Source organism: Carassius gibelio, chromosome A2 (assembly GCF_023724105.1).
Source record: "Carassius gibelio isolate Cgi1373 ecotype wild population from Czech Republic chromosome A2, carGib1.2-hapl.c, whole genome shotgun sequence".
Taxonomy (NCBI): domain Eukaryota; kingdom Metazoa; phylum Chordata; class Actinopteri; order Cypriniformes; family Cyprinidae; genus Carassius; species Carassius gibelio.
The window spans coordinates 6,735,917-6,762,871 of NC_068372.1; the positions used below are offsets into that span (position 1 = coordinate 6,735,917).

At 34.9% G+C, this 26,955-nt stretch overlaps 1 protein-coding gene and 1 long non-coding RNA gene across 5 annotated transcripts; both read right to left on the bottom strand.

Moving 5' to 3' along the window:
- Positions 1 to 203: 203 nt before the first annotated feature.
- Positions 204 to 1,806, bottom strand: LOC128023201 (uncharacterized). 2 transcript variants are annotated; one of them, XR_008186022.1, is made up of 4 exons: positions 1,706 to 1,806; positions 1,380 to 1,540; positions 591 to 706; positions 204 to 473 (listed from the first exon to the last, which is right to left on the bottom strand). It is a non-coding gene; the product is annotated as an uncharacterized LOC128023201 (long non-coding RNA). The 2 variants fall into 2 exon arrangements; XR_008186021.1 differs by having other exon boundaries at positions 1,380 to 1,806.
- Positions 1,807 to 5,675: 3,869 nt separating this feature from the next.
- On the bottom strand, positions 5,676 to 26,070 carry LOC128025337 (abl interactor 1). 3 transcript variants are annotated; one of them, XM_052611590.1, is made up of 10 exons: positions 25,843 to 26,070; positions 21,286 to 21,453; positions 12,397 to 12,573; positions 11,237 to 11,355; positions 10,989 to 11,129; positions 10,228 to 10,325; positions 9,754 to 9,966; positions 8,460 to 8,546; positions 7,679 to 7,864; positions 5,676 to 7,496 (listed from the first exon to the last, which is right to left on the bottom strand). In XM_052611590.1, exons 1-10 carry the CDS (start codon positions 25,996 to 25,998, stop codon positions 7,321 to 7,323), a joined length of 1,521 nt encoding a protein of 506 aa, XP_052467550.1. In that variant the 5' UTR covers positions 25,999 to 26,070; the 3' UTR covers positions 5,676 to 7,320. The 3 variants fall into 3 exon arrangements, with proteins under 3 accessions (XP_052467550.1, XP_052467557.1, XP_052467567.1); XM_052611597.1 differs by lacking the exon at positions 8,460 to 8,546; XM_052611607.1 differs by lacking the exons at positions 21,286 to 21,453; positions 25,843 to 26,070 and adding an exon at positions 12,696 to 12,879.
- Between the last annotated feature and the right edge of the window lie 885 nt (positions 26,071 to 26,955).

Consider the following 26,955-nt stretch of genomic DNA (forward strand, 5'->3'; position numbering starts at 1 on the left):
ACTGATCTAATGTTGCAGTAAATGTGTTTTTTTCCTCTAGAATCTTTCTCCAAAGTTCCTGACTTCTCTCACAAATGTGTTTTAGTCTGTGCAGTGTAAGGCCTGGCTTCAAACCAATCCACTATCAATTCACAATTTATAACATAACATTTACAAAACAATGAAATAATGTCAATTGGTGTTAATATCAACTAAACCAATTTCATGACACTTGTCTGCTAATAAAACAGGTGGTGTGTTTTTAAAAACATAATATTAAAAATGTCCAGTCACACTTTGCTAACATGCTGTAATTGTAATAGTATAAAACGAAATCAAGGCTGACATGACCAGTTCTGTGAGAGATCATCATAAAATGTTGTATAACATTGCTTCAACACACACATACCAGAGGACTTCTGTTTGTTTGAGCTCAAGATGGCCATCTTCATTCCTCATCCTGAGCAAATCATTTCCTTGGTCTTCCTTCTCTTCTGTGAAACAAGATAATCTCTACTTACTCTCTGTGCAATTAATATTGCTCATTAAACATAATTAAGTTAATTTAAGTAAGATTCAGACCAGAGCATTTTTGGAGTAAACAAATGTACCTGGGAAGAGCTGATCATGGCAAGATTCGCTGAGACTCAGTAATAGCTCTTTTAGGTTTTAGGAAGGTTTGTGAGGGTTGGCTCTTAAAATAGCTGTTGAGCTCGATATTTTAGACCTGAAAAAGAAGAACAGCATTATCTGGAAAAATCCTGTAAGACAGAAGGAAGGACATATTATTAATAACGTGCAGCTTGTACATTACACCTCTGTAAAGATGCTGTAAAATTAAATGTTAAATGCATCCATTATTGAAAGCAAGTAATTAATAGCAAGCTATAGTCATATGAATTATTTTGATAGTGTCAGATGAGACCGTCCTGGGGCTTGTACAATATCATACAAGTGTTAAACTGGATTATTAAGACTGTGATGTGTTTAGGGATCTTTTTTAAGACTTTGACCCTGTCCAGATACCCACACTTGCAGTCTTGGCCACTTGAGAGTGTGTGTACGTGACAGTGTGTGCACAAGACTGTCCCCGGTCTTAATAATGCCAAAGCACAGCGTCCTTAACACACACTAAACCTCTCCAATACTGCTCCGGAGCGCTATACAAAGCTTAGTGTATCCCATCATGCATCATGTTTTGGAATAAATCGTCAGACTTTTTGCCGAGATCTCACAAGAGGTCATGGAAAGCTGTCCAATGTACAGTATGTGAAATATTGATAATTAGATATTAAAAATCTCTTTAAACACATAAGTGTCCCATAAGGCAGTGGTTCCCAATCCTGGTCCTGGAGAAGCCCAACACTGCACATTTGAGATGTCTCCCTGATCAAACACACCTGATTCAACTCATCAGCTCATCAGTGAAGACTCCAAGGCAGATAAGAGAGACGCCAAAACCGTGCAGTGCTGGGGTTCTCCAGGATCAGGATTGGGAAACACAGTCATCAGGTCATGAAAAGTTCGACACACACTCGTGGTCATCATGCTCACTCGAACACTAGGCCAAATACAGGAAAGACTTCAAATAAGTAATCAAGTGGTCAAGTGCAAAGATGGCAAGTGTGGGTATTTGGACAGTGCAACAGTTTAAGAAACAACAAATGCTGTACAAATTATAACAGCAGGAATGTTTGATAAAAGAGACAAACTATCACAGACTTACTGCTGCATATATCTGCCTCCGCAGCTTTCTGTCTTCTCCATTTCTGAAGGAATCCCTCTCCAGAAACACCACTGGGCTGACTGCCTTTACGTCTTTTCAGCTAAAAATATAAATAATAAAAAAGGGGAGAGAAAATAAAATTGAATTATATACAGAATGTTAATAATGATCTGTGAGCAAAATATTTATATATATATATATATATATATATATATATATATATATGAAAATATATATATATATATATATATGACAATATATATATATATATATATATATATGTATATATATATATATGACAATAAATATATATATATATATATATATATATATATATATATATATATATATATATATATATATATATATAAACTGATATGAATGAACTGCAAGATGGAAAAATACATGTTTTATTATTTATTTTTAATTTGATTTTTTTTTTTTTTTGGATTCACATTAAAAGGTATTAAAAGCATGGTACAGAACACATGATTACTGTGATATCTGTCATATAAAAGCACATAAAAACACTAACATTACAGTGATACAAACATAGCTGGTTTGGTGATTATTGTATTGTTGTATTGATTATTAACCTCCTAAGACCCGAACATTGGTTTGGCATGTATTTTAGATTTCTTCTAGCTATTTGGGGTTAGGAGGAACCAATAAATATAATAACAAGAAATTATCTTTGAACATGAAGCTCTTTTTGAAAAAAATGATGTCCACGTATGTGGACACTTGGTCTGTATTCACAGAAAACAATCAAGACACCATTGTGTAACAAAGTGCAAATCTCTTTTATTTAAATCCTGGGTACTGTACCTGAACATTTTTTATTGTTACTGTTGCATATATAAATGTTTCAGCTTGTGAACATGGATCTGGAAAAACACCATTTGTAAGAAACAAGCTGTCATATCACATAACAGCCCAACTGATGTGTTGAGTGGGTACCCACTCCTAGCTAGTACTGTAGCATTGGAGCAGTATACAATCAGTTTCATTAAATCTTTATCAATATACTGGTTTACATAGTCCAGTGGGGTCCAGCCTTCTCTGTCGAGCTTAGTTTACTCCTCAGGCTCAAATTGGCTAGGTTTGGGGTCAATTGAGCAGCCCTCCAGCATCCTTGCATGGGTTGTCTTGGAAAGCTTGGTCCTGGTGTTGGCTCTTCAGGGTCATCATTTGAGCCATCAGACTCAAGCTGCTGAGTCTGACGTCTGGGAGTGCGCAAAATGGCAATGCTATGGTCTGAACGATAACCATAAGTTTCACCACGGAGACGTTTACGTCCCCGGCTGGCCCCAGTGGACTGTGGAGTGGGGTCTTCATCCCCACTTCTCTCCTCCTCACTGCTGCTTGGCTCCTGTTGTGGAGGATGGTAATCAACATCCTCTACGGGGTCGTCAATGTCAGACAAGTCCTCTACCTCTGAGTTGTCCCCAGCAATTGACTCCAAAACTAATTCCAGTGCCTTTGAAAGAGGAATACGCCCTGAAAATGTTATCAGGAGAAAAATAAAATAAAATTCAATGTAAAGTTATTTATCATACATGCAACGTCAATTTGTACTGTTGTAAACTATTGTAAATTGATGTTTTCTAACAAATTCTTCCCAAACTAAATTTTTTGCTAAAGTTTTTACATTTTCAGCGAATAAAAAAATCAATGTAGAGTTATTTATCACACATGCAGCTTCAATTTATATTGTTGCAAACTATTGTAAATTTATATTTTCTATCAAATTCTTCCCAAACTACACTTTGGCTAACATTTTTACATTTTCAACAAATAAAAATCTATGTAAATTTATTTCACACATGCAATGTCGATTTATACTGTTGTAAACTATTGTAAATTTATATTTTCTATCAAATTCTTCCCAAACTACAATTTTGCTAACATTTTTACATTTTCAAAGACTAAAAATCAATGTAAAGTAATTTATCACATGTGCAATGTCAATTTATACTGTTGTAAATTATTGTAAATTAATGTTTTCTAACAAATTCTTCACAAACTATGTTTTCACAGTTACATTTTTTGGTAACATTTTTACATTTTCAACAAAGTTAAGTCCCACTGTCCACATATGTGTACTTCAAGTTTAGCGAAATAGTAAATCTTTACTGTTACAAAAATTTGTCAAATTTTCATGCCATATTAATCATACAACACCATTATGCATAACTTAACAAGAATCAACAATTAAATTTTATTAGATTTTTTTACCTTGTGGACCTTTTGGTCTGGTGTGGCTGCATGAGTTTTCAGATGTGTTCGCCGCCATCTTGGAATTTCTGTGTAGTGTTTTTCTCTTCTGACCCCACCGGATGGCAGTGTAAGTGTCCATGTTTGTGTACAACAGGTTCCAGTTACACAGAATTAAGTTTTATGGTGCGCACAACTAAAAATGTGATGTCCACATATGTGGACGCCAGGTCGTAGGAGGTTAATATATCATAGTAAAACTACAGTTACAGTTACTAATGTCCCATTTACTGTGTTTTAACTTCACATTTCATTTATTACTATTGTGTCGTGATTACCATGATTTTACTACAAATACAACTTACATCATTGATCCTGAAATTAATAATAATATAAAACGGATCGAAGGTCTATGGCACGTCACGTGACAGATAGAGTTTAATCACAATAATTAGCAGCTGTGTTCATTTATTTAAACGCAATGAAACTCAAAGACAGCCGCGGATGACCGATATAATACAGCGATTAAACATATGGCACTAATCTGATTAATAAAGAAGACAGAATACATTTGATAAAAGGCATTAAAAGAGCGTATATACGACTACTCACCCAAACTGTGGGACTGATAGCAAGTATCGCGCGATGTGTGCTGAATGAGACTTCTTGAACGTGATTTCATAGCGATAAACATCTCATGTCCTCGCGTCGAATTCTGACGCCAAAAGTTTCCCACTGAAAGCAATGAAGGTCGTAGTGCTTCGATAGTCGACGCCGAGAGGCACATTTGGCGTCATAAAAGTGACGCTAGGGGCGCTTGACCATGCTTCGGTTTTTGACGCCTTTGGAGTGAGAATGGGTTGGAAATTCAGCCAAGCCTTAAAGGGATACTCCACTCCTAAACAAAAATGTTGTCATCAATCACTTACCATTTCGTTCCAAGCTTCATTTGTCTTTGAAACACAATTTAAGATTTTGGATGGAAACCGGGAGGTTTGTAACAGTCCCATAGACTGCCAAGTAAATAACAGTGTCAAGGTCCATGAAAGTATGAAGGACATCGTCAGGATAGTTCATCTGCCATCAGTGATTCAACCGTAACGTTATGAAGCGACGAGAATACTAACGAGGAACAAAGCTTTTAGGACATAATGAGAACATTTTAATTTTGGGGTGGAGTATCCCTTTAAGGTTGAGCATTAATTTTTGCTCATATAACTGGAACTTTACAGAACAAGCTATGAACTCAGTCTCTCTGAATCAGAAGGAAGCTGACTGTACAATCCAGTGCATGTTTACGTTTATACAGTATATATGCACACGTATATGTAACTAGAAGTTGAACTTAAATTGAAGTTATTAGACCTAAAAATTTACAAAACTAGAACTGACAATGTTAAAGTATTTCTGCTGAATACGAACTCACTACTAGTAACCTTGTTTGGGAATCAGTGTGAGGATAGAAATGTTCCTTTTCAAACCCACACCCCCTCTGCTGTCCATTTAGATCAACAGAGTCTCTCACTGATGAGGTGGACATTTTGGGAGAATGACTTATTTTCTTTAAATAAAGGCAAAAAAAAAAAAAGTTTTTTAGGAATATTTTGTGTGAATTCCTTAATTAGTTTTACTTCGTCTTACATCTATAAAAATTATGAGATTTTTGTTGTGTTTACGTTGAATTAAAAGCTAAAAGAATTTAATAAAATTGATTATTTTGTCACCCAGGCACCTAAACAAATCTAGCACAGTGTTGCACAGGAGAGTGCTTTATTATAAAAAGAGACTGTACATAAAAAGAAAAACAGATTATATATACAAAACGGTAATAGAGATTATATTATTTGCAGATATCCTGCAAAGGAACATTTAAATTACAGATCACTTGCACATCATATGACAAGGCCTTGCAATGCTTAACATTAATTGGTCATTGTTCAGACAGCTCTATGTGAGTTACATCCACACAGATATTTCATTTGATTCAATAAATTAAAACACTGCACGCCTTCAACAGCAGTTTGAGACACTTCTAAAAACCAGCAACCAGAATCATCATCATGTTTGTGCCATGCTAACAGTTATGAGCTCACATTCATCAGTACTATACACTAAACTATGGATTATCATCTAAATTCAGCAAAACTTGTGAACTGGTCAAAACCTTGACAAATTCAGCTTTGCATGGTCCCCCAACATGAAATCTACAATGACTGAAACTGATTTCTGCTACATTATGAAACCAATTGGAATCTGTGGGCAATGCTAGAGACTGGTTCAGCTAGTGAGCCAGTGTCGCCCGCTCAGTGCAACATCAGAAAGTTCACAACACTTCAGCAGTTTCAACAAAAACACCATCAAAGATCAGCTTGGCACAGTTTAAACTCGCAGCACATGGGTGACTCTCAGAAAAACATGTCTAGGTCACAAAAGAAGAAAACTAAACTGTTTTGCATAAAGGAAACGAAGCCTGTAGGACCATCAAGAATTTTTGCATGTAATGTAGGCGTTTTATTACTATTATTTTTTTTTTATATATATATATAATTCCCATTATTGATTTTCATCAATGTAATACATTTTTTCACACTTAAATCAGCATAAATTAATTGCAATACAAGAAAGACTACCATAATGCATACAAACCATTTAAATAATATATTATATCGTCACACTACAGCAATGAGGATGAGATTTCTTTTGAATTATGATTAGTAGTATTTTAGGGAAAATGTGCTCAATTATCATGAAAATAATGCCGTAATGCAAAAAACAGGCATCATTGTCTGTGAATTTCTTTTTCTGTTTTAGGGTGAAATATATAAAGTGTGGACATGTTTTTGACGGGTTCGTGAAGTTAGTCTGATATGCAGGAAAATCATCACTGCATCAGTCTTTTCCCTCACCGTACAGCCATGAGGTAAAATTATTAGCAAATCCTGAAGGCGAAATGTAGGTAAAGACATAAATGTCATTTTTATATTGTTGCCTAATTATTTTGCAGGCATAATAATATTCCAGAAATGACATTCAGATATTTCTTCCTCACATAATGGAAGAGCTTGACGTTTAGTTAAAAAAACTAATATTTTGGGAGAGGGAGCAAATACGGGTGTCTATACAATGACAAAACACGTACACAAAAACAAACACTAGCAACAGCCTACAGGCAACGTCGTACTGTAATATATGTACAAAATGTATGAGGCAACCTAACCAGAAAGTAGTGCGACTTATATTCTTTGTAGAGGCAGTACGAGCCCCGTCTCCTCAAACCTTGAGCACTGCAGATGCTTGGATACATTAGCGATTGGACAAAAACAAACATTCAGTCATATCCTAATGCACTTAGTTTGTAACTGATTGGCTGCATTGTATGATGTCTCTGGGATTTAGCATTAGTCAGCATAGTGCATGATGGATTCAACGTAGTTGCCAGGAAACAGTCCGGTCACCCCATTAGACACGCCCTCGAACCAGCCGTCATCGTTTTTCTTGATGATGTAGATGATGGCGCCCTCCATGAAAGACAGCTCATCATCTTTGTCCTTTGTGTAGTCATAGATGGCCACCACTGAAACGAAGGAGGCAGGATTAGTATGACATGGCTCAGAAACTCTAGTTCTATATCTATACATCCATCTCATTTACAGACACAAATTTAAAAGCCATTCTCGGTTCAAAACCCTTTAAAAACATTAAAAAGAATAAAAATGACTTCAAAAGAACTTTGAAGGAGGAGAAAGTGGCCCTTACCCTTCTCTATGTAGGATTTTGGGGCCCAGTGAGGATCTCCATCAGCATAGGGGTCATTGTAGTGCACCAGAGCTGCGTCGTCTTCTTCATAATCCACAGGTGGAGGTGGAGGGGGCGGAGCTGCTTCCTCAAACAAGGGCGTGTCCTCAGGTAGCGGAGGAGGGGGTGGAGAGGGGCTGTCTGTTACTGGAGGACAAAGAATTGGGGAAACCCTCACAATGACATCATCTATGACATAAGTCAGAATCCTACATTTCTCTTAATATTGGAGATGGCACAGAGCTACTTTTAATGCAACAACGAAAGGGTAAGAAAACCTTTTTTCAATGATTTTACCTTTTTTTTTTTTTTTAAACAATACTATTTCATGTTCGTATACTATAATTCCTTAATTGGTCAATGTTTGTTACATTCTTACTAAGAAATAAAAACAATAGATGCCAGTGACACTAAACATCTATTCAAGGCATTATCTGCGTGGAATGTATTTTTGAATACATTATGAATAATTTGTCATTGACTCTAAATATGAGCAAAGCAAAAGTGATGTTTATATTTGAAAACACCACCAATAAAATGCTATATTATTATGTTTTATTAAAAATATTTAGATCTTAAAAAAAAAAAAATTATATATTTTTATATATTTATTTTTATATATAATATATTTTTTTAAATGCTATATTTGAGGTTCTGAATAATTCAGAGTGCAGGTCATGGGTAGGTGAACGGAGACCATATGTGAAGGAGTAAGCGCTGTGCTTCTGTGTGCATTACTCACTGTTCTCCTGAACTCTGGCCACAAAGCCAGTGAGAGGAATCTGGGGCGTGAGCTGCACCATAGGAGGAGGTGGAGGAGCGACAGACACTGGAGTCACACGGAGCGCAGAGACACACACACATTCATACACATCCAGCCCGACAGACAGATGATAATCAGCAAAAAAAAAAAAAAAAAAGCCCAAAGAGTTAAACAGAAGCAGATAAACAGACCAAAGGTAAAAGCCGTTGTGAGTTATTGTGACATGAAGAGATGAATAGCAGAAAAGCAGGCAGATCATTGGTTACTAGGTCTGATAGTTGCTAGTAACCTCATTTATTACCAAGATGTGATTGGTGCAGCTAGTGGCTAAGCAATTACACACTTGAGCTTGACATTTGTTATCCAATGCAATGGCATTTTGAAGTGCAAATTAAAGATCTAGTTCACCCAAAAATGAATATTTGTAGTTTATTTACTCAACCATAATCCATTCAAGATATAGGTGACTTTTTTTTTCCTTCAGAAGAACATTACAGAAGATTTTCGGCTGAAACCATGGTCCTTTGGGATTTATATAGTGCAAGTCAAAGGCTATGGTCACTAAAAAAAGCATATTGGGCAACATAAAATTAATTTTTTGAGCTCTGATGAAGCGAAAAGATCGGTCAATACAAGACAGTGAACAGTATTTACAACATTATTACCTGTAATCCAGAGCTTCAGGTAAACAAGGAAGTCCGATTATTTTCAGTGAACTGGTTCAATAACTGATTGAGTAGTAAACACCCAATCAAGTAACATATCTGCAATTATGATATTAAAGAAAGAACCCAATACTGAAGTGCAATGCTGATGTTTTACATGTTTAAAGCATATGAAGTTAATCAACTCACCTTTTTTTCCTAAACCATGAGAAACCATAAAAACTTTCATTTTGCCCATTCAAGACATCACTCTGGATTGTCTGCCTGAGACTGTTATAAAAAAATCAGTTTCTTTCACAGGTCGATTGTTTCACTTCATAATACCCCAATATATTATCAGGAGCCATGAGTTTTAATTTTGTGTTGCCTGATATGCTTTTTATGACTCTCAATGTGACGGTAGCTGCGGACTTAAGAGTGACCAAGAACCACGGTTTCAGCTAAAAATCTTCTGTACTCTTCTAATGCAGACAAAAATTCACCTACATCTTGAATGACTTAAATGGTTGATTAAACAGTAAAATTTTATTTTTGGATGAACTAGACCTTAATTGTCTAAATACTTTTTAGGGTCACTAAACATCTCCCTAAGGTGGAACTGAACTCACTTGTGTTCTGGGGGTATGTGGGACCCCCGTTCAGATGGGGTTGAGGCACAGAGAACTGGGAGGAGCTGGCAGGGGCGCGCCGGTAGGTGCCGGTGGCTGACAACATCGAGGTCGAGGAAGAAGTGGTGGAGGAATTGTGTCTGGAGATCTGCCGGGAGATTGTTCCAAACTGAGACATCGGGATCGGTCCCAAACCTGGACCAGGAGGAACCACTGCAGAGAGGACAGAAGAAAAGAATACTCATAGAAGATAAGTCCAAAAAAACCTGATGACTCAATCAGTCAGGGGTGGGAGGATTAACCAAAAGTAACTTGTTTCAAAACTAGAATGGCCAATAGGGCTGGGTTTTATGGCCAAAAATACTATCACAATATATATTTTTTCATATTGACTTCACTTTGATGTTATCATCTTGATGTGATATTGTTCATTGCCCAGCCCTAATGGCCACTGTGAAAAATGTGAGTGGTCACCTGGAGCCATACTGGGAGGGGAGGGAGTCGGCACAGCCAGAGGGATTCCCATACTATTACTGCTGTTCTCTCGACCGCCGCTGCCCCCACTGCTACCACTGAGACAAGGAGAGACAATCAGGTTACAAAGAGCAACATGAATCTGGAGAATCAATGTGATAAATTAAATGTTCAGTGCATGTTCTGATGGTGTTTTTACATACCAGCTCCTGTAAAAGACTAAATAAACTTCACATTTATGACTCCAGGATGCTATACATTTAAAAGTTTGGTTTGGTTTAATGCTCACCAAGGCTGCATTCATTTGATTAAAAACACAGCAATATTGGTAAATATTCTTACCTTATAAAATACCTATTTTTCTATTGTAATGCATTTTAAAATACAGTTTATTCCGGTGATGCAAAGCTGAATTTTTTAGCAGCTGTTACTTCAGTCCTAAGTGTCACATGATCCTTGAGAATTTAATCTAAGAATAATTTCTTATTATTATCAATGTTGAAAATGCTGCTTATTCATTTTGTGGAAACAGTGATACATTATTTTCAGGATGAATAGAAGGTACAGAGGAACATCTGACATAGACATCTTTTATTAAAAACTCTTGACTGTCACTTTAGATCAACTGAATGCATCCTTGCTGAATAAAAGGATTATTTTTATTCCAAAATAAAAAATAAAGTTTTGAACTAGTGTATATTCCAGTAGGCCCAGCACAGCGGGTCAAAGCATCAGAAGGCCTGTGTCTTCGTGAGCTGTACCTGTGTGTTCGGGGTCTCTGACTGAGCGAGGCCGTGCGTCCAGGGCTGTTCTGGCTGCCCAGACGTGCTGGACTGGTCATGTAGTCATTAGGCACCACAGGAGGTTTGACTGGCTCCAGCGTCTTATATGGTGTGTTTCGTCTGAAAAACAAAAATAATGATGATGTCACATGACACAGGATGTTTTATAACATTCTAATAATGGAGGGGTGCAAAACAGCATGGACACATGAAATACAGTGACTTACCCCAGGGTACCTCTCCCTGCCATGGGTGGGCTCGGGGGCTTCTGTGTGGGTGGGTTAGTCCTGGATAATGTTCCTCCACCTCCACCTCCACCTGCCCGAGCTGGCTGGTTATTCCCTTGCTAAAAGGCATTCGACAGAGAAAACAACATTAAAGACAGCTTTCACAGTCATGATAATACCTGAACATTCTAAATGCTAATTGGTTATCAACAAAAAGCATGATGTAAATCTTAAAAAAATGATAATACTGAACAAAACAGCTAAATATGATGGTTTTTATGATGTGTTGTACGCATGATTAATTTTACTGATCCATTACACTCTTACAAATGGCACCAGTTTTCTCAAATAAATGAAAGATATTTATGATCTAAAGACTACTCTTACTGAATTATGAAAATTCATTACACAATATTGTACAAAAAAGGTTGATGCTTGGAAATAAAGAACCAAGGCAGACATACAGGAGCCAGAGCAGTGGGTTGTGTAAAGCTGTACTTACCTTTGCTTTAAGCCACTAAGTGAAAGCATTAAGGAAAAGAGAAGATAAATCATGATATTTAATCACCTAAACTTAATGAAAAAGTGAGAGAGGTGAAGCGAAACAAAAGAACTTTGAATAAAGAACAAACAAACAAAGATCTAATTTTACTGATAGGAATCAAGACAGAGCAGAAAGTAAAGCTGCTCAGAAGACACATACAACCAAAAAAAAAAAAAACATTTGGTAGCTATGAACTTCAATGGCATGGGGGAAAAAATACAATGGAAATCAATGGCTACAGTCAGCTGTTTGGTTACCAACATGCTTCAAAATATCTTCTTTTGTGTCCAGCAGAAGAAAGAAACTCATACAGGTTTGGAACAACTTGAGTAAATGATAACATAATTAAAATGATTGGGTTTGACAACATTAACGTGGTAGAGGATCTCTTATATTTGATTGTATATTAAATACACCTTTATTGTAACATTGGAATCTTAATTTTTTTTTTGTGCAAAAATTACTATATGTATAGTATCTATTCACTTGAGGTCTTGTTTTTTATTTTTATATATTTATAATATATTTAAAAACCTTAAATATAAGTAAGATTAATAGTAAGAATGATGCTTGTTTAGTAAACATCAAACATGTTATATTAATATGTGTAACTTACTTTAACACCGTGACCCACATCATCCAGCAGGGTGTAATCTATGGGCTTCCTGATGTAGCGCACGGGGCGCTCCATGTTGCCGGGGGCGATGATTTTGTGGGTTCGAGATGTGTTTTTGTTGGTGGTCAGGATCCCGATCTCTCGTCTGGCCACTTTTTCTTTATGAATGTCCACAGTCTAAGTGAAGGAAAGGAATGGAAATGGGTGAAATTTTAGAATGGTTTATATATTATCTTCCAGTATATATATATATATTAATGGGTTTCAGTCATGTGACTTTTTTTTGTTGTGGCCGCTACCTTAAGGACCTTTAGCCATCTTTAGCCTCTTTTGGGGATCAGAAACGCACCAAAATAGCACACCTCACAACCAACGAAAAACAACAAACAATTGAAAGAATAATAATAATACATTTATTTGTATATAACACTTTTAAAAGCACTTTACACTTAAGAGCATACAAAGTTTAAAAGAAAAAGAAAGTAGAGAGGTAACAATAAAAACATCAAAAGCAATGTGAGAGAAATACAATACCCCCCCCCCTCCAAATCTTACACATCACAGATAAACAAGTTTAAAAAAAAGTGAGTTTTTGAGAGAGGATTTAAACACATTAAAAGTTCAATGTTATAAGGGTGAGAGTTCCAGAGTTTTGGAGGAAAAAGCCGGGTCACCACTAGAGCTGAGGGAACAGTCAAAAGGCCAGATTCAGAGGAACGGAGATCACATCTAGGAGAGAAAACAGTTAAAAGTTCCAAGAGATAATGAGGTGCCAAACCATGAAAGGCCATATACAGTATTGTTCAAAATATCTTCATAGGCTTCATCCTTAAATAGGGGCCACCTGATTCACACCTGTTTCTTCACAAAATTGATGACCTCAGTGATTGAATGCCACACTGCTATTTTTTTGAACACACCCCTTTCAACTAATTCAACTAATTGCCCAATTGCACAGCCTTAAGAGCGTGCATATCATGAATGCTGGGTCTCATTTGTTTTCTGAGAATCTACTGAACCTACTGGTAACTTGTTTGCCACGTAGCAATAAAAAAATATACTAAAAACCTTGATTATTCTGGTTAGTCACATTGTACTGCTATTATTTTGAACAATACTGTACATGTATAAGCATGATCATTTCAATAAGAAACCTAACAGGGAGCCAGTGTAGGGATTTTAGAATTGGAGTGATGTGCTCCCTAGTTCTAGTCCCTGTCAGTATTCTTGCAAAGTGTTGCAGTAATCAATGCAGTGTTCTGAATATGGGGGTCAAATGTTAAATGAGCGTCAAATATCAGCCCCAAGTTCTTTAATGTTGTTTGAAATTCCAATACTGTGTTAAAAGTGTCTTAAAGATCAAGCTTTACATAGTTGGTGGGTTGCACCATTAAGCATAAACTCTCATCACTGTTAAGGCAAAGACATACATATTTTTATCTCAGAGATGCAAAGTTCCAGAAAAGCAACAGCTGGACAGTCACCCAGTTTTTTAGTGAATGTACACATGGATGTCGTCTGCATAGAAGTGATAGTTAAGACCAAGAGGTCTAAGGAGATGACCAAGAGGGAAAATACACATACAGAAAACTAGTGGACTCAGAAGTGATCCCTGGGGTACCCCAAATTTGACTGAGCCAATTTTAGACTTGTATCCCACCCATGGAGACAAATACTTTAGGATTAGATCTTTAATTTACTGTAAAGTGAACTGCTGACACTAAAGCTTAGTAAAAACTTGACATTTGCTAATATTTACTTGTCCACGATCCCTACACAGGCAACTCAGATAGCAGAATACATTCAGGCCAGTTTCAGTTAAATTCTCACCTGCCGGAGACTTTCCCTTGGCACTGCTCCATGTGCCACACCAGCCTGGATGCCTCACTGCCCGATTCTGGGCTGAATCAATCCGGCCAGATGCTGCAGAAGGTTTAACTGGCCGACACTGCCGTATCCGAGCCGGAATCAGTCGTATGTACACAGCGCGCAAGATGTTTAATTTCTATATCTACTGTACTGTTCATTGATATTTAATTTAAACTGATTATTTTATTCTTAATTATATAGATTATAATATTAACACCATTATATAAATAAAGAAACATTGCATTATTATGAATGCAATTTTAAAATCCATTAAGGAAATCACTTGATTAAGCTGGCATGAGGAAAATGTATTTACACAACTTATTTACAAAACCATTCAATTATAGACCCCCCCCCATCAGTTATACAATAAGTGTAGATAAAATATTTACACAATTACCCATGCATTTACTTATACTTGGATTGTAAGCTTAAAACATTTAAAACATTTTTAAGTTTAACATGTTTTTGGAATTAAACAATTTGTATATGGCAATATAATTTAAATAATTATCCAACTATCACTATGAATCATTTTCCAAATCTTTTTTTCGGGAATTGTAGTTGTTGTGTAACCAGGATTGTCATTCAACGTCTTAATCTGGTGAGTTCTTTGCTTGGGAGCTTTCATTTCTACACCTGTAAAGAGCAAATGATATACAAGTATCCATTACTAAAGATCTAACTTAATGCACCAAGCTGAATTAAATTAAATAGATATTGTAGTAATCCACATGTTGTTTGACAGACTATTAACAACACTAATTGCAATGATTGCCCAGCATGATTAATATTTAAAGATGGTATTAAACTAATTAAAGGGATTTTGTCAGTTTGTCTCTTCAGTTATGATTCCCCCAGTTGTTGCAAAAATGACACTGTATTATGGTCAATGCAGACACTTACTTGAACTTACTTCCTCTTTGGCTCTAACGGCTCCTAGTTATTTCAGTCAATAAGTATAATAATGATTTCTTGCACTCCAAGCACTGCTCTGTGTTCATTTTGTGGCATGATAAGAGAAATAATCAGTTATTCTTGTGTTATTCTACATGCTAAGTGAAGAATCAACAGAAGTGATAAACTGTGATTCTGTGTTTGCGTTGTAGTCATTTACATGTTTTGGCAGAGGTGAGCATCTGTACATGTAAAGTCTGCTTATATTTAGCAACTATTAAAGCAGGACAGAGCTATTGCAGATAGTCTCAGACATACTGATGCATATTAATATGACTGCAGTACATTCTCATCATGAAAAACAAATGAAAGCTTATGTATTTAGTCCATTGAGGTTATTTGAAAACTCTCTCTCATGTCTTTGAAGAAATTTGAAAGAATGACTTTCATAAAACAATGATGTGGAAACTAAAAATACAAACCTTTCTCTTTGTATATGCTGGACCGTCATCCTCCTCCTCTTCTTTATCTATTTGTTTGCAGATCGGAGTGTTGCTCTCAAAGTTTTATGCAGTGGAAACACTTTAGACTCACATAACTATACTTAGAGCAAAGATCAAAAACATCTCAGTCATGTATTAGTTTAGGTGGTAAGTATACCGAGAGTTTTTGGGCAAATCATTAAAGCTGCGTTCGCTGCAGTCTCGCACAAGTTGTTAACTTTTTCAAGTTCCTTTATGAGCGCCTGCCAAGTTAAATACTAAAAATGTAAATGCATATCAATGCATCCTAGACGTATTTAATCAAAATGACCCCATACATCTTCATCTCTCGGTAAGTAAACCATTGTGATTTGCTGTTATCACAGCCCACAGGATAGCAGATAGACGGCATGTAGGTCCTATAAATGGCGGCCACACCACTGTGAATATTGTGTATGAATGGTCTGTGACTACTAATGAAATACAACTTCATTAGCATTTGTTATATTTGCATTTCCATGTAAAGTGAGGATATATTTGGATAGGTAAGGATAAATTAATTGAATGCCATTAAACCTTTTTAATATATCTAATTTTTTATAAATACATTACTTCAAAGAATTTAACATCTACAATGCAAAAAAAAAAAAAAAAATTTGCAGTAAAAAATGACAGCTGTGGTTGCCGGATTTCTACTGTAAAAAATACAGTAACAATGTTTTAGGTTTTACCATTTTACCTTAAATTTACAGTATACTGTAATTTCATTAACTGATAAAATATTAATATACAAACCTAAGCCCATCACAAGCAGCTTTTAAATAATAAGATACATAGAAGGTGCACAGTGTCATTCACACAAGCACTAAACACCATCATCGTGAGACTCATTAAATTGAAATATGCAATAAACATTAATTTAACAATATTTTATGTGACATACAACCCTAATAAACATAACAGATGATAAATAAATAAGAAGAAACAATTATTTCAAAGACAAAACATCAAATTCAAACTAAATTTTACAATGCAATGCAGATAATTCAGGAAACGTCAGTTTAAATTTTCTTACTGTAAATTTTACAGGAAATGCTAACCATTTAACAGGTTTGTACTGTAGCATTTTCACAGTTTTTTACCATTAAAATCACAGCGATTTTTTAACAGTAAGTGTATTGACCCAAACAGAGGATTCATAGAAATCTGTCCATACATAAAATTATTTATATTTTAGATTTTTCATTTGTATATACCGTCTCAACGTTTAAAAAAAAAAAAAGAAATTAGTTATTTAATTAGTAACTTAAATTAGTTATGCATTAAATTAATCAAAAGTGACAGCAAAGACAGTTACACTGGTTTTTATACATGCAGTTCTTTTTAACTTTCTATCCATCAGTTCAACATTCAACAATAACAAATATTTCTTGAGCACCAAATCATAGAGTGATTTCTGAAGAATCATGTGACAAACCCAAAAATTTATTTATGCAACATTTCACAATATTAGTGTTTTTTATCAAATAAATGCAGCTTTGGTGAACAAAATATACTTTTTAAAACATTAAGTATTTTTAATGTACAATAAATATCAATTTTTTTGAAGGTTTGTTTATTATGTATTATATAAGTATTTACAATTTTAAGACAAATGTACATTTTACATACAAATGTGATTTTCACACTTGTCTTTGTTTTGTGAATTAATCAGAAATTTGAATTTTCCCTGACTATTCTAATATCTCGGATTAAGAATCTAATATTTCAGGAAAAAATATTTTCCACTGGATCAAATTTTATTGGCATTGTATTGTCACATTTATAGTCAATATAAGATTGTAAAATAGTTTGTTGGTCTCTGAATTACTTATCTTCTTTCACTATGTGTTTGGTTTATTTTCTACTATCCCAAGAACTATAATCTGAAATAGCCTCTTCTGGGGAAGGAAGGCACTTTCATGATTTTGGATGAGTTGTCTCTGTACCTGATCAAAATGGCAGTCAACCTGCTTTAGTTCACCTGCCATTTTCGCACGGATGTTTGTCTGGACACTAATGATGGGATCTGATACTTTGCCGTTTTTGACAATTTGCCTGCCATTTGTTCTTATCTCCTTAGAGACAAGTGATGGCAAACTAGTTTGTGGGAGCATTTTAACATCAGAAGAAGGCAAATCATTAGATCTAGTTTCCATGAAGGCTCTGCAAATGTACTCTAGCACATAATGGGGAACGGGATCTCTTCTTAACCTCAATAAACACACTCCATCTCCATCTTTGGATGAAAGAAATCACGCCGACATTGTGTTCAAATGGTCTAAACGTCTTCTCTGCTCTTTACAAACCAGACTCTAGTTATTATAGCAGTGTCAAGCATTATGATTATTTGATTTACAACCTATTCAATGCAGTTAATCACTTTCTAGTCTAGTCATGTAAATCTAATTATTTATGCATATTACATGAATAATGATGGCAGTCAGAGCATGCGAGGTCAGCTGGAGATCTGGATCATTTTTGTATTTGGTGCTCCTCTCACACAGCAAATATGAAATAATGGCAAAGGGCGAAATATTAGTTTTTTTATTTTATTTGTATAGTACGATTGACAATATGCATTGTTTAAAACCGCTTTATTGAAAGTTGCAAGAGTTTTTTTCAAAAATTTTGTTTTAATTTGAAGTTTTGTTGTAAGCAAGAGTAAATATTTATCAGAAAGCATCAATGAAGATACAAATAGATGTGTTAAGTGAAAACTAGCTGCTTAGCAAAAAGTATGATTTGAGTTTAACATTTTCAAAATTTATTCGGAAGTCATTTAAGCGACAATGTTAAAAAATACTGGGTATGGCTTTCATTTCAATTATCAGCAGCTCTGATTCCAGGCAGAATTACTAGAACAAGAAGGCTTTCCTCACTCTGGTTGAATCGGTTGTATCATTGTAAATATTTTGAAAAATTACTAATATCCTGGAAAATATTTTGTACATATTGCCTACCTCTAAGAAATTTAAACAGGGATCTGTCAGAAGGTTGATAATAATGATTTAATAAAGTCACAACTGTTTATTTTATTTGATTTCCAACAACTGTATGTATGAACAAACAGCTGAATTATATAATAGTTTTTAACTTTGCATATTTGCAGTAAACAGTGTGTAAAATTGGAGAATCATGTTCAATCTTGTGTATATTATAGATTATAGAGATTATATTATAGAGTTTTGTCTCTTTGTTTTAAGATCAAACATTGGTAAAAGTTCTGGATTTACAATAAATAAATATAAAAATTCAGCTTAAACCCTAATGCAAATTTTTCCACTGTGATAAAAAGGAGTCAATTTATTAAATGGAGACCCTTTAATACTTTTTCTCGATTTTAGAAAAGCTTTTGATACAGTAAGCCATACATTTATTTTTGATTCGTTAAAATTCTTTGGTTTTGGACAATCCTTCATAAAAAGTGTAAGAACTATGTACTGTGGTAGCAATAGTTCTATTAAACTTGCCAATGGAACATCTCCTAGATTTGAAATAAACCGAGGTATCCGACAGGGTTGTCCAATTTCTGCATTCCTTTTCTTGGTTGTAGCTCAAGTTTTAAGTAATATGATAAATCAACATTCCTTCAAAGGTATTGCAGTTAATGAAAGACAAATCAAAATATCGCAACTTGCTGATGACACAACTATTTTTCTTAGTGATAGTTCTGAGGTACCTTTGGCTTTAAATATCATTAATAATTTTTCAAAATTCTCTGGACTGAATTTAAATCTATCTAAATGTGAGATCCTACAGCTCAAAAATAACAACCTATCCACTGTATGTAATATTCCTGTTAAGAGCATGGTAAACTATTTGGGTATCAAAATCTCTAAAAATACTGATGCAATGGTCAACTCAAATTTTATACCCGTTATCGAAAAAATGCAAAAGAGGTATAATTCATGGTTGGCAAGAGATCTTTCTATTCAGGGAAGAATTTTATTAAGTAAAGCAGAAGGTCTTTCGAGAGCTGCATACCTCCTGTCTTCACTTAATGCCCCAAAGGTTATATGCTCACAAATGGATAAAATTCTCTTTAATTAATTTCATCTGGAGAAACAAGATAAAACAAAATAAAAAAGAGTGTCCTTATTAATAAACTATCTGATGGTGGGTTAAATGTTCTTAATTTTACAATTTTCATCCAAATTGTAAAAATTAACTGGCTTAAAAACTTTTTTTAAAAATCAGACAAGTATTTTCAACATTGTCCCATATTATTTATTTGAAAAACTTGGGGGATTAAATTTTTTGCTGCAGTGTATAACTGGTAAACTCCACATTGCCTTGGCCAGTTATCACAAACAAGCATCGCTTTACTGGTCACTTTTGTACAAACATAATTTTTCTCCTAGTAGGTGTTTTATATGGAACAATGGTAATATCACTCATAGTAACAAGTCATTATATATGGAGAATTGGGTTCGGCATAACATATTAATTGTAAACCAGCTTATTGACCATAATGGGCAATTTTACACTTTTTACATTTTTATTACAAGATATGGCTTTTTTGTAAGTGAAAAAGAATTTAACAAAGTAATCAAGGCTATTCCTAATGGCATACTAATTTTAACCAAATCCTCTGTTGTAAATATCAATAATACAAGCCAACAAAATCTCCAACTTTTTGTAAATGGTCTCTCTATTTTTGACAAGCGTTTTAATAATAGTTTTATAAGAAACTCCCTTAATGTTGGATCAAGTCCTCCATGTAAATCAAAATGGCTTAAACCTCACTGTATATCTTGGCGCAACATTTGGATGCTGCCATATAAATATGTAATTTCTAATAAAGTAAAAGAAGTACTTTACAAATTTATTCACAGATGTTATCCTGTAAATGCAGTTGTTAGCAGATATATTCATAGTGTTTGTGTTGTGATAAGTGTATCTTTTGTAATGCATCTGTTGAGGATATTGAACATTTATTCTTCTATTGCCCTTGGTCTATTTCTTTTTGGGTTGACTTTAAAATAGACATAACAAAAAAAATAAACAAAGTCCTTAATTTAGAACCTCACAATATTTTACTTTGTTATCAAAACCCATCTTTTTCTGATAAACATATGTATATTATTAATCTGTTAATTATCTATTTTAATTATTAATTATTAGCAAAGTTTTATATTCATAAGTCAAAAGTATTTTAAAAGAAACCATCATATATTACATTTTGTAACACTGATCTTAAAATATATTTTGAAACCCTTTCTAATATAAGATCACAAAATAAGAAGCTTTTAAAAACAATACAAATTCTAAAGCTTTTCAAATTTATGTAATTGCCCTAATGCAGTTTTTATTTTTTATTTATTTAATTTGTATCTTTTTTTGTCTTCTTATTTTTATTTGTCTTTGTTTATGTGTACGTTTGTATTCAATTGTAATTTTTGTTGTTGCTGCAGTTATTTTGCATGCTTTGAGATGTGCAATATTTTTCTGTTCACATTCATTCTTTGTGTGATGGAACTGAAAAAAAAAAAAAAAAAAAAAGGAGTCAGAAGATAACTGCTTTTTTTTTTTTTTCAAAGCATGCTGGGTAAGGAACCCCTGGTTGTTTTTTATTGGCATTGTGGTGCCCATGGCTGACCTGAGAGATGTGGTTGATGGAGGACTCCATCCTGCGCAGCTGTGAAGCCTGAATATCCAACAGCTGCAGCACATTGTTGGCTAAGGCGTTGATCTGATAGGCCACGCTCGCCAGGGACTGGGTCGTGTAGGCTTTGGTCTCCTCGAGTGCTTTCCTCTTGTCTTGTGCCTAAGCAGAGATTAAAATAAAAAAGATCCCACATGTTTTGAAGACATAGTTTGCACAAAAATTACAATTCTGTCATTATTTACTCCCCGTCATGCCATTGCTTGTGAAATATAGTTTCAACCCAGTCATCCACAAGAAATTATTTCCAAACTAAAAGCTGTTGTGCCTTTGTGAATGATGATGTAAAAGCATCTTGGAATTTCTAATGGACTCTAGAGGAAATATGACATCAGATCAGACTGTCATGTGGAAAAAGTCATTGGCTGCCCAGTTAAAGGTCAGTGGTCCTCAGAGAAACAATGGGAAGTGACACTAGATGCAGGTTCTTCCAGTATTGACTATTGTAAGTGTACTACTGATCAAATATTTTGGGGTCAGTATTATTTTCTAAAATAAATTAATACTTTTATTCAGCAAGGATGCATTGTGTGTGACAATCAAGACATATAAAGTTACAAATAATGCTGTTCTTTTGAACTTTCTATTCATCGAATAATCATGAAAAAAGTGTGCCATGGTGTCCACAAGAATATTAAGGAGTACAACTGTTAGCACAGCATCGGTAACAATAAAACATGTTTTTGAGTAAATCAGCATATTAGACTGATGGATCACGTGACACCAACGACTAGAGTAATGATGATTCAAATTCAGCTTTGATCACAGGAATTAATATTAGGATAAGATCATTTAAAATTGAAAAATATTTACAAACATCGAAATTTAAAAGTTATTTTCAATTGTAATAATATTTTGCAATATTTGTCATTTTTTTATATTATAAATTAATTTTTTTTATCAAATAAATGCAAGCTTGATGAGCATAGGTATGGAAGCCCATTTCCACCACTAAATAAAAAATAAAACAAGGTAATTGTAACTTTTTTCTCACAATTGCGAGTTCATATCTTGCAATTCCGACTTTATAACATGAAATTGCACGATATAAAGTCAAATTGCGAGTTTAAAGTCAGAATTGCGAGATATGAACTTTTTCTCGCAATTGTGAGATCATATCTCGCAATTTTTACTTTATTTTTTTCTTAAAATTATGAACAGTAATTTTGAACAGTAATATTACTGTAAATTGCTTTAAATGAAAAGTGAAAAAGTGACGTGACATACAGCCAAGTATGGTGACCCATACTCTGATACTCGTCCTCTGCATTTAACCTATCCAAAGTGTACACACACAGCAGTGAACACACACACACACACACACACACACACACACCTGGAGCAATGGGCAGCCATTTATGCTGCGGGGCCATGGAGCAGTTGGTGGTTCAGTGTCTTGCTCAAGGACTCCTAAGTCGCGATATTGCCAGACTTGAACCCACAACCCTATGGTTAGGAGTCAAACTCTCTAACCACTAGGCCACGATTTCCCAACTTTTATTAGTAAATGAACACATCTACAGTATAATGTAGTACAATGATGAATAATATAATGATTTGAGTTCATTTAATTGGGAGAAGAAAGCGGTTGCAGTGTGATTATGAGAGATATGAGATATGAGAGGTGGTCAAATATACAATTTATCAGTCATTATACAAAAAACGTTTGACAACAGAATGCTGTGAATGACCAATAAGAAGTATTTCATAGTAATAAAGCAGGAAATTCTGTAAACTAATCTGACAAATGATCCTGAAAATAATCTGATGAAACCAACAGGCAACAATAGCAATAAAAAAATCAGACAAGAGCGTGATGCGACTGAGACACCAGTTCAGTGAGGATCCAGATCCTATTGTTGGTGAAATTCTAAACATTTCAAACTATTTCCTGTTTCATCAATAACTTACTATTTAGCTTAGCATGACAGACATGAACAAACCTTAAAACTAAAGACGTGGACTATTTTTTAAAGGAATTAAACATATGGAAATAACATTTTGAGTTATTTTAGCATTATTTAGCTTTGGCACAGTGATAATGACCATGCCAGAATGCTATTACATGAATACCAGTCGCTGACTCTAATCTATATATTGTAAAACAATTAGCCTGTGACAAGCATGCAGCACTGACCGCAGATCTGTTTAAACACCACCTGCTCCTGCACGTCAGTCCCGTGACCATGTGTCTGTCTTACACATGGATGTACTGGCTATGTATTCCACATTATCCTACTCGACCGCTACCCAAAACTTCTAAAACAATGAATGGCGTTTTAATAATTAAGAAACATAATCATTTATCAGGAACTGCTGGACCTTCACTTATTATGTTCAAAATGGCACAAGTCTTGTCAAACTACGATTCTTATTAACATTTATAGATGTCTGATTTGACATTTTAAACGTTTTTTTAAATACATTTAGTAACTTATTCCTGCTGGATTTTCAGCATCATTTCTCCAGTCTTCAGCGTCACATGATCCTCCAGAAGTCAGTCTAATGCTGCTTTACTGCTCAAGAAACATTTCTGATTATTATCAATGTTGAAAACAGTACTGCTTAGAAATTAATTTTCTGATCAATTCAACACCATTTTGGAATTAAAGTATCAATTTCATAAAAATAAAAAAATATACAAGTGTACATATTCTTTGTCATGCCCAAATGAAAACATTACTAAATCATGATTAATTCTACATGACAAATTCTGGAATAAAAAATAAAAAATGCATGGTGCAAGTCATTGTAAGATGACTAACTTCAGTCTAGTGCCATAAATCCCTGCTTTGGACCTCTTCTCCAGAATAATACACCCACCAAAACCTCAAGAGAGACATCTTTGAATCATTTAGTCCTCTCACGATTCCTCTGTGAATATCTGAGAGTGTATCATTGCTAAGCCAACTCAGGTTTAAAGACAGTGGCTCTCCACTAAACATGCAAAACATATCAGTAAATTCCCAACATTCTTATCTCATACTGTTTTCATCTTTATGAATGTTTTTACAAAAATGAGGCAATTTGCAACTGTCAGAGAATTCAATTAAACTGTTATTTTATATTATTTTTGTATCATGTATAAAAATTGTAACTGGATCATATATCATTTGAAGACCTCTGAATCGAATCACATTGCATCATGGTCTAATGTATTGGCAAATATTGCATTGCTGGCTTTGATGATTGATGTCAGAACATTTTGTGATGAAATGTTTGATTTACACCCCTTTCAATTAATACATTTTATCAGCAAAAAAAAAAGAAAGAAAAAGAAAAAAGAAAACAACTTCCTCATACATTTGTATTGCTTTTCCTAAATTCAATAAATTTGAATCTATATGAAGTATTCAGTACTGGTCCATATGTAGAGTACTGAGGGTTAAACAAATACTAAATAAATTTGGTTTAACAACTGATCATCATCAACCTTTTCCCATTTCCCTTTGGTGACACAAGACCTGTGTCACTCTTATTCCACTCATTATCACTGCAGAATGCCCTAATAAGACACAATACCCATATATTATACTAAATTACTATGATCCTCCTTTATACCCTGAAAGAATACTATACTGCATCATTTGGACATCTAAGCGATCTCCTCAACAGGCTCTCTCTCTCTCTCTCTCTCTCTCTCTCACTGGCCTGTGTATTAACTGTAGGTGTGTGTGAGAGACAGACACATTAACACTCAGGTGTGTGTCAGCAGTTACTCATTCACACCATCACAGACGACATTTCACGTCTTGTCGTCTCGCCATTCTACCTCACAGGCAATACACATTTGCCACACGCACACACACACACGCGCGCGCGCATAAATGGTATTCACCGCACGTTTAATATATCGTTGCCAAAACGTGGATGAAGTTCAGTAGCGTTTAGAGGTTGAAATGAATATCAAATACTGCGCTTTCATCACATTCATACTGTCACCCAAGAGCCATGACACCCGTCTGGACCTCGAGAGAAACCCTAACAGCAGAATCACGCGGACAAATGAAACATTGTAACATTCAGAGCATGACGCTTTAGTTCGAAAAATGACGTATTGGCTTCGAACACATTTGCAGTCGATACACTGACGCTGCTCGACCTGCAATATGCTATTATATCGAGAAACTATTGGTGTCTAGAAATCTTTGAGGCTTTTTTTCTGTGGCCATTAAGCCATTAAATCTCTCTCTCTCTTTTTAAAGATTTTTTTTAAAGATTTGTCTCCATCCATCGTAGCGAAAGCGGCACGTCTCTGACACACCCTCTGAAAGTGAATTCATGCTTTGTGTGCATCAGCTTTAGACAACGCAAATATCGTCCAAATCCAGACGCTCAGCATTCATATTAAATGAAGATATCACGCCTCGATGCGCCCTCATAAGCGTTTTGATGAGGATCCTAACGCTACATGCAGTGCTCGCATTTCAATCACATCCTCACTGATTCAGACAAAACATGAAAGGAGAAGGTTATTTCTTCGATCCATACCTGCACATAATTGTTCTCGCAATATTCCGCGACCCTTGAAAGGTTTTGGTAGCTCTCCACAAGGGCTCTTTTTCCAGCCGGGATTTCTTCCTCTAACAACATTTGTAGCTCTGCCATCTTACATCCCTCTGCATTACTCTTCTCCCCCTCTTTCATTGAAACCAGCGGAGCTTCACTCTCCGACAGGAGGTCCCTCGCCTGGCATTATGGGATTCCCGTTGGCTTTTCTTGTTCAGCAGGCCAACAATTTTCAACGCAGCGCTTTACGCACTGTTCTGTGATTGGCTTTTCGGCTCTGAGAATTCGTTATAGACCAATTGGAGAGGAGTGCGATTCTCTCAGCGATGAGAAATAGCACGATTTTCAACAAAACAGCATTCTGACCAGAACGTGAAATGGACAAGCAGCAGATTTACAGCGAGGAATAATGAGTTTTTGTCTACTGTTTCGGGCAATGTTTTAGATAATATGTCTAAGAAATTAAGTATGTGTGTCTGTTTTAAGCCCTAATGTATGTTTTAGAGGTAATGATGGGCTTTTCATAATATAAAAAAAATATTTAATGAGGTTAAACCGTGGGGACAATCATATACAAATATAAAATGTAAGAAAGATGCGACAGTAAATCATGAACAACTCCCACATCGCCAAAGCTACTGCAAAAAAGATCTAAAAATAAAGCTAGTGTAGCCAATGTTTTTTTTTTTTTCAATAAAAACTATTGCTTTAAAATAGAGACGCTTCTGTGATATTGCTCATATATATTCTGGATGTTCAGAAAATTAGCGTTTTATTGTTTAGTTTAGCTGTTTAGAGTCCTAAAATTTCGGGAAATGTTCTAAAAGAATTTACGATATGATTTCTTAGAATGGCGAAAGGTTAATATTTTTTAAAGATTAATTCATTAACATTAACCGAAGATGTGCAATACATGTTTAACAAATCTAATAAATATTATGACTACATTTAAATTATCTTATTAACGTGATATGCATTTTGATCTACGTCTGTTGGTTAAATAGCTTTTTCTGACATCTGTCAATCACGAGGTTGACATGTCCATGACACAGGTGTTGGCAAATAATTAGGCTATGGTAAAGTAATTTACTTACA